General features: G+C 43.5%; 1 protein-coding gene across 1 annotated transcript in view; it reads left to right on the forward strand.

Moving 5' to 3' along the window:
- Positions 1-13,117: 13,117 nt before the first annotated feature.
- Positions 13,118-14,480, forward strand: part of dctd (dCMP deaminase) — a 76,308-nt gene continuing 74,945 nt past the window's right edge. The window contains exon 1 of the mRNA XM_058998602.1: positions 13,118-13,271. Coding sequence (XP_058854585.1) covers positions 13,231-13,271 — 41 coding nt within the window. The 5' untranslated portion in view covers positions 13,118-13,230. The remainder of the gene's footprint in view (positions 13,272-14,480) is intronic.

Below are 14,480 nucleotides of genomic sequence, written 5' to 3' on the forward strand. Positions count from 1 at the left end.
AAACTGCTGCTGGGGTTGGTGGTCTCTGGACCTCCTCCCCATTCTTCAAAGCCGGCAGCTCCCCCCCTGTTGGGGAAGGCGGAACCAGCAGGTATTCACCCACTGCTGGTGGAGGTGGGAGGGGCAAGCAGTCCTCCCACGACAATCCCATGCCTAAATACAATTATACATTTTAAATAACTTGTGCTGCACACACCCATTTATATCCCGTGCAGCCAACTACAATACACCAACATTAACACACCACACGCAACATATAACACAGAAATGCACACGGGGCGGGACACATTGCCACACAGGGCTAGACAGTTGTGAATGGCGGCCACTCTGTCGTCCGACAGATAGGCTCACATTGTAAGGGAATCCAGCCAGAGACCCAAGTAAACCCTACTTTGCACTGGTTTTAATTGGATTTTGGCATCTGTCACGATCACCGTTTGGCCTACTGCTCCTTCCTGCAACTGGGAGCAGATCAACCAGTCGTCCAGGTGGTTTAAAACCCTGATCCCTTGATCCCTGATCATGTCCTGTTCCTCCTCGCTTATTGCCTCGTCTCGCTCTGAGTTGTCCGCGACTGCCGGGGAGGGCGGGGGCGGTACTGGGGCAGGTGTCGGAGGCAGAGCTGGGGCAGGAGCAGGGGGAAGAGCCTGCTGCCTGACCAGGTACTCTAGGACCTGAGTCATCTAGCTCTTCAGGTCCGAGATATCCTTGGCCTACCTACTGTGCCTTGCCCACTTACTGCTCCTCGAGCATGGTTGGCTGAAACCTGTGCACAGGGTATTCTCATTAACGGGCTCGAAGGCAGATGGAGGAGGGCGGAAGATGGGGCTCCCAACGCTGTAGAGGGCTCAGCTGAGCTGGCTGAGGAAGCCGCTCCTGTAAACTCTGCAAGCCTCCTGCGCAGGATCCGAGTCTGGGATGCTGCGCAGATTAAGCAGAACATCTCATCTCTTAGGGTGGAGGAGGCGTGTTGCATCCCCAAGCACCTGACACACAGGAGGTGTTTGTCCTGTGGGGGAAGCATTCCTCCACAGGACATGCAAGGGTGGAACTTGAACAACTTAACCTGCCGGGCAAAGCACTGATGCACGCAGCATCTGGGCACTAGCGGCGCCTAAGGACCGATGCACCAAGGTCTGGGAGCACAGAGGATGCTGAGGGCTCTGCAGGTACCGATGCAGGGAATGTTTGAGCACCAAAGGTGCTGAAGCACAGAGGCTCTGGGCACCGAAGGCACAGAAGCACCAAGGTACCTAGGCTCTGAGGCGCCAAAGCACAGAGGGCACCAAGGGTATCAGTGCAGGGAGCGTCTGAGCACCGAAAACTATAAAGCACAGAGGAGTCGACGCTCTGGGGCACCGAAGGTGCCAAAGTACAGAGGTACCGAGGCTCTGAGGCACAGAAGCACTGAGGGCCCGAGGGTATCGATGCAGGGAACGTCTGAGCACCAAATGCGCTGAAGCACTGAGGTGTCAAGGCTCTGGAGCACCGAGGGTGCCGAAGCACTGAGGCACGAGGCTCTGAGGCAGCTATGCACCAAGGGCACCGATGCAGGAAGCATCTGAGCACCAAAGGCGCTGAAGCACCGAAGCACAGAGGCTGTAAGGTACCAGTGTACCGAGGGCACCAAAGGTACCGATGCAGAGAGAATCTAAGCACCAAAGGTGCCTAACCACCAAGGCACCGAAGCACCGAGGGTGCGAGCATGGAATCACAGAGGCACCGAGGTTCTGAGGCACCGAGACACAGAGAGCGCCGAAGCACTGAGGGCACCGAGGTCAGTGAAGGCACCAAGCACCAGGGGCGTAAGCACCGAGGATACTGGGCTGGGTGTCTAGTCTGGACCACGTGCAGTCACACAACCGAGCAACACACAGCTTCCAGTGATGTGGAGCACTGCCTACAGACAGTATCAGTCTGGACTGTGTGCAGTCACACAACCAGAGCAGCGTGTAGCTTACAGCGGAGTGGAGCACAGCCTTCAGACAGTATACAGAAAAAAAGAAGAAAGAATCAGACACAGAGGAGGAAGCACACACTTTTTTTTTTCTTTTTTAAACAAACACACACACTCACACACAGCAAAAGCTGAAGTGCCTACTTAATCCCTCGGTAGGCGGGACCAAGGACGTCACTCCCCAGAGGGGCCTATCGGCAGCTCTGACATAAAATGCTCAGTAAACACCTGACCTGTAGCAGGCATATGCCAAAAGTATTGGTTGTTGGTCGTCTTGGAAATGAAAGGGAACAAGGTATTCAGGAATCTTAAATGTCTAGACGCCTATTGAAAAATTAAACACAGGAAGTACACTTTGGAGGCGCATCCCCTGAATGCATTCCAGAGCCCACTAAACAAAAGCATAGATCTCGATATATCTTGCCTGCAGCACATTTCCTGCTGTAGCCTTTGCCCTCTGTCTGTCAATCACTTATTAGCCTAGTATATGAGGAATGACACAGGCCCGGTTTTTGGGATGGAACAGTTTTGTGTTTTCATTGATCCTTGTCTGTCAGAGGAATATGATGCCACCACGAATGGGAAAGCTTGGAGGCATGTTTAACATTGTGATCAGAGAGAGAGAGAGCCCAAACTCCCAGCAACCCAAACTCCTTCCACTTCCAAGTCCTTGAATCCCCCCTGGGCAATATAGTCCTACATCATATCCCTGTCCACACACACCAGCATCAGCATCCATAATAGTCCTACCACTGAGCCCAGCAGCCAGAGGGCAAAGCTGTAGGATCCTGCCCTGATAGAGAAATACATCCTCTACTGGAGAGAGCAGATTAAAAGCCAAAATAAACTCCACCTCTACAGCTCCCTCAACAGAGAATACACCCTGGCCGAATATCTAAACCTTGTAAAAAAAGAAAAAAAAAAAAAAAAAAAAAAAAAAACTGTCAACAAAATATAGGATTAGTGACCACAAGCTAGCCATTGAAACAGGCAGGTATAGAGCACAGTGGAAACCTAGGAAAGCTAGACTATGTACCCAGTGCAACAGTGGAGAGATTGAAACTGAGACCCACTTCATTCTCCACTGTGAGAGATACAGAGAGCTGAGAGAGAGATACTGCCTCAGACTAGCAGATAATATAGAGGGTTTCCTGCTCCAGAGCCAGGAGGAGAAACTGCAGGTTCTTCTGGGAGAAAAGAGAGAGGGAGCAATAAAAGCTGCAGAATTTGTAGCATCCTGCCACAGAGCCACCGTAAGTTGTGCTCAATATAACCGTGTTGTATCTGTTCTAATGTATTTTTTATGTATTGTGTTGTAGCTTTGCCAATACTTGTTCTGCTTGTCATGCCAATAAAGCATTTGAAGAGAGAGAGAGAGAGAGAGAGAGAGATGCTTTCCAAAACCCTTCAATTAAAATATAATATGGTATTTTGCTGAACTAATATAACAAACTATGGGTGACTATTACTTCATATAATTCATGTTATGCACAAATATAAGAATTGGCTTTCTGTGGTGATGTACCTTTTTATTTCAAATAGCATATATTTATAATCGTTTGCGTGATTTATTTTTGTTTTTGTTTTTCAGATAATGTCCCAAATTCTGGGACGCTCTGCTGTTTCCGAATTCAGCCCAGTTTTCGGGATGTGCCGCTCTTAAAGATGACAGCTCATTGTATCACCTGTATGATCTACATAATGCCTTGTGGCAAAGTGGTTAACAGTGTGCAGGTGCAGGAATGCAGCAGTGATCAATGAACAGACAGACAACGATAATCCAGGTGCAATGATATTTTATTTGAAAATCCAATGGTCTGATGACACAAATACTGCAAGCAATAACAATGCTAATCCAGTGTTTTAATCCATGGGTTGGTCCCGAAATAATAACAGTCCTGTTCCTAAACACCCACACATAACACAAAACACAAACACAAGTCCACAGTGGGTGCTATAGTGCTTGTGGTGTAAATACAGTTATTCATGAACAAGGTGCAGTGTTGTCCGGGTTTAGTGCTGGCCTTTAGCGACAGCTCTGGATCGTGTTACCCGTCTAATAACAACAAACAAACAGTTTTTAGACACGACAAACAAACAAAACACTCACGATTACAATACAGGTCTCCTAGCATTTAACCATAACAAGGAACAGATCACTGCACTATGCCCCCTTTTGTACCATCAATCATGACCCCTTGGTTAACGAGTGCAACCGCTCCTCCAATCCGTGGCTGCCATGTCGTTTCCCTTCTGGGTCAATGATTTAGTGTCACATAGCTCCACCACCTTTCTAGATGAGTTAAAACAGTGAGATTCGGACTGTCGGAAGACACTGTTGATATTCATGGCCAATGTGCCCAATATGGAAAATAATACCTACTATTAAAGCGAACAGGGATTAATTCTGTAAAATACGGTATACATTTTGTTTTGGCTTTCAACTAACATGATTTAACACCAGGAGATCCAGGACAGAACATTTCAAAAATGTGTTTTGACAGTTATTGCAATGACATCAAGCCCTTCTGTCAATGCACAGCTTGGATGGGAATTAAGTGACAGACAATTTTTATAAGTCACAACATTGCTTGCCTCAGTGTGCAAACATTTTCCCCAGTGAGCATCAGTGACCATCACCTGATATCTCATTCTTAATTAAATGTCAGGTGGTAGGAACTAATGCAACAAACATATACAGAACAGCACATGTATACTCTGAAGTCAAACAAGACCCATTTACCACAACAACAATAAAGGGCTTGGATACTTCTATATATGTATGCTTCAAAATACACAAATATCTGCATGAGAAGCTTTAATTAATAAATTACAAAATACTGTAAGAACAATTATATAACTGATAATTTAGAGTTTAAGTTGATTAGTTAAAAATATTTAATTGACATGTTACAAGATCGAGGATTTACTATGAACACACACATGCTAGACACAAGGAATGGTTCATCAATAGTAGTCTTTATTAAGTACACAGATATTAAACAGAAATCACAAAGTCAGTCTCTTAGTTTCTAAGCACAGAAACACAAGTCAAAGTTCTCACACTGTGCTAAGCAGCTGGCAGGCAAGTGAAATATGACATGACTTGCTCACTCACACACACACCCACAGCACTCTGCAGCAGCGCGCAGTCTGTGACGTCTCTAGTAGCTTGCTAATTCACACTCACACACACACATACATTTCTATATTTGTGGGGACTTCTCATTGACTCTCACTATAGTTTTATTTACTATTTCTAACTCCAGTCAGACAAAACTCAACACAGGGTGAAAGTTGACAACAAACTAAATATTTTGGCACTTTCTTTTTTTTTAAAACCATTTTTAGTTCTTAAAAACGTGTTTTACAAATTGGGGACGTCCCCACAGCGTCGCTTTTTCAGGAGTTACTATCTTTCTGGGGACATTCTCAAATTTTGTCCGCACATTGATAGTAATACCTGCACACACACACACACACACACGCACACACACACACAGCCTAAAATGAAATGGTGCAGACAATCTTAGACTATATCACATTAAGCTTTCTAATGGTATAGGGTTTAAGGATATAGCAAATTTACTTTTAAAATAAATTGTTCATACAACAATATGAGGTAGATTACTTATAGTTACTTCATCAAGGTGCACTAAAAGTTATTTCACATGCAAGGTGTGCGAACTAAACAATTAATAGATCAATTCTATGTGAATGTGTTACAATTCATGAATTTAGTTCCATGAAAGGAAAATGCAACTGGAATTATACTCAACCGTTCCTTGAAGCTTTTGGTCGGCTGGTTTGGAACTCAATCTGTTGATGTGTCCAATATAAAAGGCTCTCCTCTCAGCAACAAAGTCTTCAATCCCTGATAGGATCAACAAGCTCGGCAACAAAGTCTTCAATCCCCGAAAGGATCAACAAACAGCCTCAACAAAGTCTTCAATCCCGATAGGATCAACAACAGTACCCGTCCACTCTGTCCTCTTCACTGATTCTTTAGCTATGCAGGTAGCAAGGCACTGTGGCTTAGGTGTACAGCAGACCCTGTCTGATAAAAGTCTCTGTAAGTTTTACGGCAATCCTCCAACCGGGCCTCAATCTCGTCGCTTGTGATCGTTGACTTGCTTGCAGCTTGCTTTTTCTTCTTGGGTCATTCTCAGGCAGTCTCAGAGTTGCTACTTTGTGTAGCAGAGTGACAGCACCCATTAATGTGGAGCGCACAATGTTTAGTTTTGCTTGGATATTTATAGTCTATTCACTCTAATAAGTAGCTATCCGCATGAGGTAATTTCTGTATCTTGCCTTTTAAAACTCACAGTCCTTTGATGTTCAATGTCCTTATCCGCTTGGGACATAGATGCTTTATGTTTTCCTTGCGTCAAACAGGTTGTTGTTGCAGTTGTGAATTATCTGTACGTAATTTAACTGTCCTTATAGCCTAATTCAGTACAGATGCCACCTAGCCCTGGTCACCCAGTTCAGTATGTCTACCAGGAAAGAGGCCCTTTTTCTTCAAGACACAGATTTCATTAATTAGTCCAGTTACATTTCTAATACACTTTCAGATATTAATATCATATTCAGGGAATATGCATCACAATACCAAGATTTTATCTCCTTCCGTTGTTTCTATACCCCTAATGCAAGCATTTGTGCGGTTCCAGCACTTTCTTTTATTTCAATGAAAGTTGGTCTGATTTGTGGAAATTATACCTTCAGTTCCTTCCCAAAAGGTGAAACATCCCTGCGTTATTATATCTCGCCTCTCATTTTGTGGCATGTCACAAGGCTGGCTGAGTGGTGACAAGTCAAACCCGGAAGAAACACAGACAGACAGTAGTGGTGAGTGAAACTGAGACGCAATGGTAGCGTTCAGAAGGTTTATTGCAAAATAAAAAGGTTTTAAACACAAAACAGGACACGGCACTTACGCCAAAATAAATATATAAACAAAACGCACTAACACACAAAACAAGCTGACGAACGTTTAAACAAGTACCGTGCTGGCACTTCCAGCACGCTGTAGCAATTGTTATTCTTTATTTCTCTTCAGTTCTCCTCCTCTCTACACCCGTTCTCCACTCTCGAACACCCAACCCCGAGTGAATGAAACGTGCATCTATTTATACTGTTGTGCTGGGATTCAATTACTAAACTGGGGTAGATTCAATGCCCCTGAGCCGCTGCCTTATCAGCAGCGGGACAGATATGTAACCCCAGTGCTTTCTGCCACTCCTATCTATCCCAGGTGCCATCCTACAGGACATACCGCCTGGCTGCACTCCTCGCAATAAAGTGCAACGTGGCGGCATGTTATTTGGCATCGGAAGCAGGTAAGAGATGGGGAAATGGTCAGGAGGAACCTTGTATTGTTGATATGGTTGTCGGTAATGTGAATACCCATGCATTAGTGGATTAGGGTGTGAGCAGACCTTAATTTGGACAGTTGTCCTGGGCGGTGTGTTGTGGCAGCCACAAGGTCAGGTGACGATTTCCTGTATCCATGGAGACACGGCGGCATACCCCACACTAAAAGCATACATATCGGTAGGACCGATGCAGCGTAACCTTGTAGTGGGGGTGGTGGAAAGGCTACCACATCCAGTAATTCTGGGCCGGGACTGGCCACAGTATAAACAATTAATTAAAAAAATGCAGTCCCGACCGCACACATAAATGTGGCAGACAAATGAGGGGAAACGATTGGTTAAAATTTACAAGCTGACTTATTTTCTTCCCTTTTTCGTCCTAACAAAAGAAAGAGAGACGGATCAAAAAATGGGAAGGTGCATCAATGAGACAAGGCTGGGGTCTGGTGGGAGAATGCTTGGATGGTATCAAACACCACTCAAAGGGAATTGGTACGCAGTGTGACTGAGAGGGCGAGGTTACTGGGCCATCCAGGGCAGATGTTACTCCAGCCTCTCTCAATATACCGGACATGTGGGACCAAAGCGGGGATCCCCAAAGAGATCCCCAAAGAGATACTGACTGATCATGGAACTAACTTTTTGTCTCAAACGTTACAGCAGGTGTATAAAATATTAAAAATACATCCCATCCGGACATCTGTTTATCATCCATAGATGGACGGTTTGGTGGAATATTTTAATCTTGTTAAGGTTTTAAACCTTTCAGGACCAAGCATTTTTCAGTGGGATGCTCCCCCAGGACCAGGTGTTTTTTGGCTGTAGTTGATTCTTACTATAAAAATTCACTAAAAATCTATTTTTGTATTCTGCTTAGAGATACATGTATAAAAACGTGTTATTCTATGACCTGAGGGACCTTACAATACTTCATCAAAGTTTTGTTGAGTAATAATGTTTGGGCAAATTACAAGACATTGTTTCACCCGAGTGATTGCAATGACATAGTCTCGTCCAAAAATGTAGTGCAGCATGTGCTCCTACTCCGTGATCGCTTGGATTTGGTCGGCCGTTTGGCCCAGGACAATCTAAAATCGGCTCAGCACCGGCAACAGCAGCATTACAACCAAAATGCACGAATCTGGACCTTTCGACCAGGAGACAAGGTAATGCTGCTTCTTCCCACATCAGAATCCAAACTGTATACTAAATGGCAGGGGCCGTATGAGGTGATTCAGGCTATAGGGAAAGTGAATTATGAAATTCGGCAGCCCGATCGCCGCAATGAGTGTCAATTTATTGAAACCCTGGTAGGCAAGGGAGGCCTTATTTATAGATGGGAGAACAGTTACTTCCAGATCAGCAGAGCGATCTGCGTAAATTACTTGAGGAGTTCAAGGATGTTTTTTCTGACTTGCCCGGCAGGACTAATCTTGTTGAATATGACGTTATCACTTCCCCAGGTTACCACGGTTCGGTTTGTGGTATTTGCTGTGCTGTTTTACCTTTTCTTTGGCTTCCCTGTTATTTTTTTCTGGGGGGATGCCAGCTGGCTATTAATATTTGGCACCCTCCGACTTACAAGGGTACAGCATGCTATCTCATATACTGGTTCATAACTCCTACATATTAATATCAATAACTCACAAATCATAGGACTCAATTTACTCCTCCTTAGCATCAAGACTTTCATCGGGTGCAACATCATTCTTTTGCGAGTTTGTATGTGGGAGTTATAAACCATTATATGAAGTAGCATGCTGTACAATGTAAAGGGAGTATTTATGAGTATTTATGACAGCTCTGCTGTCTGAAGTTTCGAATTCACCATCATAGCGTTTTAATAAAGTCTAAAAACTATTTTCTAGTATAAAATCTTTTCCAGACATATATTATAGAATCATATATGTTTGATAAAGCAGCTAAAGTTTGTAGTAAGCATGTTTTACATGGGATTGATCTTAATGAATCTTAATGTAGCAAATTCTGATGGGGAGGTATTGTGATGGTACCGCAGTTAGGAATTATTTCTAAGCAATATACAGATAAGCGTGACGTCTTTGTCATAGCTGATATCAATGTGTATAAGTGCCCGAAAACTTTATTTTTTCAAAACATTTTTTGTCCACTTTATTAAAATGTGATACATTCTTTATATAGAAATGTCTCTGTTATATTGCAATAACGGACGCAAAACAGTGTTTGTAGTCTTAAACACGTTGCTGGTTTATTTTGGCTGTTTACAGTATCCTCTCTACCATCAGTCTCCCGTCACATCCGTTTTCCCAACCACTCTCACTTACCACATCCCTGCAAGCACGACACACATTCACAACATCCGGCAACACGTAACCTAGCAACCACACAGCATTGACTGACTTCCAAAACACAACAAAACAAAGCAGGAAACAGAACATCAAACAAACATAACATTTTCCCCCCTTTCCCACCAAGTTCAGGTGTGGAATGAAGTCTCAAAGTCCCGTAAATGCAGAGGACGTTGGCGGACTCTTGGAGGATGTTGCACTGGTCCTGCTGGTTCAGGACCTGCTATGACAGTATCATCGCTGACCCTGATGGGACAGAAGGAGGCTCCCAGCTGGCTGAATGACTGGGTCTCTGACTGGGTTTCAGGTGACAGTACTTTCCTCATCCTACTGGCGTGCCACCGGGAGCCATCCTGGAGCAGATAGGTTGCTGGTCCCAGCTGTCGGCTAACACAAAGTGGTGGAGACCAGAAGGATTGCAACTTGTTACCTCTGTGAGGCCGCTTAACTCGAACCCAATCACGAGGATGTATTGTAGGTGGCTTTGTCCTGTGCCTTTTGTCGAACCTCTGTTTCATTCGCTGTTGGCTCCGTTGGACGACAGTGCGTGCAGTAGATGGAGTAGGAACAGTCCCCGGGGGTCGTAGCCTGTCCAATGGAAGTTGCAATTCACGTCCTGTCATCAACCGTGCTGGTGAGACCCCTGTGGTTGAGTGCTGAGTGGCCCTGTAGTGCATAAGTGTCTGCAGTAAGGCTGTTTGAAAGGCACAGCCTTGAGCTAGATGTGCCCGGATACCATTTTTGAGTGTTTGATTAAATCGTTCCACCCCCCCATTAGATTGGGGGTGGTAGACTGCTGTACGAATGTGTTTGATGCCGTTGGTGCTGAGGAAACTAGAGAATTCATCCGAGATGAACTGTGGACCATTATCTGTAGTGATGACCCGTGGCAAACCCCAGCGTGCAATCAGTGTGTCCAGTATGTGGACTATAGTCTGGGAGGTGACCGTCCCAGTGGGGACGACCTCAGGCCATTTAGAATGCAGGTCATAGACAACCACTAAATAACGCTGATGATGGGGAACACCATGTATTTCACCACAAATGTCCAGCTGCAGATGTTCCCAGGGGTGAGATGGCCAGGTAACTGGCTGCAATGGCGGTGGGGCAGGGAGTCCCGACTTGCCACTGACCACACAGGCCATACAGTCTTTGACCAGAATCTCGATATCATGGTCAATGCCGGGCCACCACACCAGGTCCCGGCAGCGTTGTTTAAACTTGACGATGCCCAGGTGACCCTCATGTGCCATATTCAGCACCCGTGCACGTAGAGCACTTGGCACCACTGTGCGGTGGCCTCGTGCCACACAGAAATCATTCCAGCAGGACAGCTCGTCTTTAATCCTGGAAAATTGTTGCAGTTCGCCAGATACCTGCCGTGGCCATCCGTCTGTAATATAGGAACGTAGAGTGCGGAGGGTAGGGTCCTTCTGCGATGCCTGCTGGAGCTCTTGGAGGGACACCATGTCCTGCAGGGGTCCGTGAAGCATCTGAATTAGATCTTGCTCAGTGTCTTCTGATTGGGATCCCTGCTCAAGCGCTACAACTGATCTGGATAAGAGGTCAGCCACTGCATTATCTCGCCCCGGGGTGAACTGGAGCTGAAAATTGTACTGCTGTAGCCGATCTGACCATCTGTACAATCTGAGTGGTCTGCGTCCCATGCCCGAAGTAGACATCAGAGCTGTGAGTGCTTGGTGATCTGTTCTGAGAGGAAACGCCCGACCATACAGGTACATGTGCCAGCGTTCACATGCCCAGACGCAAGCTAGCGCTTCTCTCTCTCCCAAGTATTTTTGTTCTGTGGGGTTCAAAGCACGGGAAGCAAAAGCTATAGGCTTCTCCACACCCTCTTGTATCTGGGATAAAACAGCCCCCACTGCCGTGGCCGATGCGTCACATGTGACCAAAGTGGTGCTAAGGAGATCAAAATGAGCCAGAATAGGGGCTGTGGTGAGCTGGTTTTTAAGCATGCGCACAGGCCGGCGCATGCTTAAAAACTTACTAATGCATGAATACACATGCGGATGACGTCATTTTAATAGCTTCTAGGAGTGTGTAAATCACATTGACCCAAACCTTGAACTATTTTTCCTAAGAGATATAAATCCATACATTATGATACACTTGGCATTATCCCGGGGGATGGCGCTATTTTATATAGAAAAGCCAGCCTTAATGGAGTACTACTACATAGGGCTGGCTGGCATGTTTTTATTATTGGATAGAGGTGTGTAAAACACATTGCCCAAATCTTTGACTACGTTAGGATATTTGTTTTTGCTGGATAGAAAATCTGAAATTATCCTGGGGCAATACATTTATTTTTTATATAGCAATGATACCCGTATATACAGTGTCATCTTTTGAATAGTTAACACAAGTATGTAAATCGCATTGCCCCAAACCTTTAACTATTTTTCCTAAGAGATGTGTCTATTATTACTTACAAATCATGTGGCATTGTCTGTTGGGGCAAGGCACTTTAAGGCCAGCCATAATTAACTAATATATACAGGTGCGGTTGAGGGCATTTTCATGTTGGGTGCAAGTATGTAAAACACATTGCCCAAAAATATTTTTTGTTTTTTCTAAGATATATGTGACCACATTTTTTTTAAAAAAATTAAATTACGTGTGGCAACACGCTCATCATGTATAAATCACTACACGCCTTTGGTGACGTCATAATACTAAAAATAAATAATGAATTTGCATTGCTCCAAACTTTTAAGTATTTTATCGAACACACATTTGTCTATACAAAAATGATAAATGTTATGGGCAAGATGCTATTTGATAAAACAGCCTTAATTAAAAACTGTACATTGCTTAAAGGGAACCACAGATTAATTACTGATCAATCCCATGTAAAACATGCTTATTCCAAACCAATATGATTCTATAATATGTGGCGAAATTCATTTATACCACAAAAGCCAGTTCTTATTATATATATTATTAAAACGCGACAGAAGTGAATTTGAGGCTTCAGTCAACAGCAGTGCTGTCGGCAAGAGTTCAGAGATCCGACTTTATACGACAGACCTAGCTGACTAAGTTTTTAAATTAAAAATGTCGAGTTTTAAAGACAAAATTTTGAGTTTCAAAGTACAAATGTCGACTTTTTATTTTCTTTCTCACATGGCCCTGTGTGAGTTGTGGCCGGTGGTGGTATTGTGGTGCAGTCTGTAACACGTCTCACTTTGTGTCCCGCTCGTATAGTCATTGGAATTTATTTTCTCTCAGCGTCAACGTTCAAATGGGCATTAATAGCAAACAAATTAAGTTAAAAACACAGTACAGTTTTAACAACGCAGCATCATTCACCTACACCTGCATTTTTCCATGCAAGTTTTTCTCTTAATTAGAGCTTCTGGGATTTGTAGTCGTTTAGCTGAACACGTTTAGCGCAACGCAGTTCTGCTTGCACATGTAACTACATTTCCTAGAAGTCATATAATGCATTTCCTTTAAAAGTGTTGTCACGCTTTGCCAGCGCGGAAGAAAACGGAAGTTACTGCTGCCCATTGAGGCTTAAGCATTACTGTCTGGAGAATTTGAAATGAGCGACGATAAGTGCAATACTGCTACTCTGCAAAATGGGTACGTTCAATTTAAAATACATGCAAATAGTTGGTCTGTCAGTGTTTACTGTAACTGATGTCTGAATCATATTTGATAGCGTGTAGCACGCATGGTACCGAATCCATTCAGCATCAACGCTGCTGTGTTCCAAAAGTTAACTAAAAAGTTTTTTTTTTTTCATACTGTACGTATTTGGAAGGGCTGTTTTTAACACAGTTAACAATATTGCTTGGGCAAATGAATACATAGTTTAAGATGCTGGTAGAGTTTCAATTGCTCTTTTTATGCAGTAATGCTGTACACTGGCCCAAGATTCAAAGGCAGCCATAAATCAAACTCAGCCAACAACTTGTCTTTAGACAAGCACTGCTGCAGTTGGCATATATATATATATATATATATATATATATATATAATAGATAGAGATTTCTTTTCTCTTTAAGAGTGAAAAATATTTTTTCAATTATTTAAACATCCTTTATGAAAATAATATGTGGCAAGTTATGCATAACAAGACACAGCAGAGATGCACAAAGAACAATAAAAAAAGGCATTTTCATTTTTGCTTAAGTATAATTGCTATTTTAACATGTTTGACTTGATTCAGCTAGTTTATGCCACCTCTCTGTAGTGCTGTGGTTTTACAAGGGACGGCCAATTGACTTAAAACACTCACCAATGTCACAATTCTTTTAGAAAGCAAAGTGTTTTAATTTTAGAATTCAATTCAGGTAATGGCAGTGTAGCAAATGTTAAATCACTTGGGGTTCATTGCAGTTAAAAGTGTGTGTGTATAACAAGCTAAACAGTATCTAAGTATCTTTTACAAAACAACCAGAAACCTGCTTTAGGCTAAACCTGCAAAGTATAACCGAAAAGTAAAACTGCTTAGTGGCTATCCGGGACATTATCTAGCCATATCCTTATGATGTCCTTTCTGGCCTTAGCTGTGCTGTGTTTTTTTTCTTTTAATCCTGTGTTTTTGTTTGTTTTATTTCAATACAAAAGCAGATCAAACAGTACCATCTGGTGGAGAAAAGGCAATATGCATGCCCCCTTACTCTCACACAGCAGTTTTTTTTTTAGTCTTGAAGTTCTGCTTGCATTTTGATACTGGAGTGCCTGTGGAAGCCTGACTTAAACAATAGGTTACAAGAACGCAACTGCTGACCATAACCTTTTCTGCAAAAGCAAAGCTGTGTCTGTTGATTCTTTGATCACTAAAAA

The sequence above is a fragment of the Acipenser ruthenus genome, chromosome 2 (genome assembly GCF_902713425.1).
Source record: "Acipenser ruthenus chromosome 2, fAciRut3.2 maternal haplotype, whole genome shotgun sequence".
NCBI lineage: Eukaryota > Metazoa > Chordata > Actinopteri > Acipenseriformes > Acipenseridae > Acipenser > Acipenser ruthenus.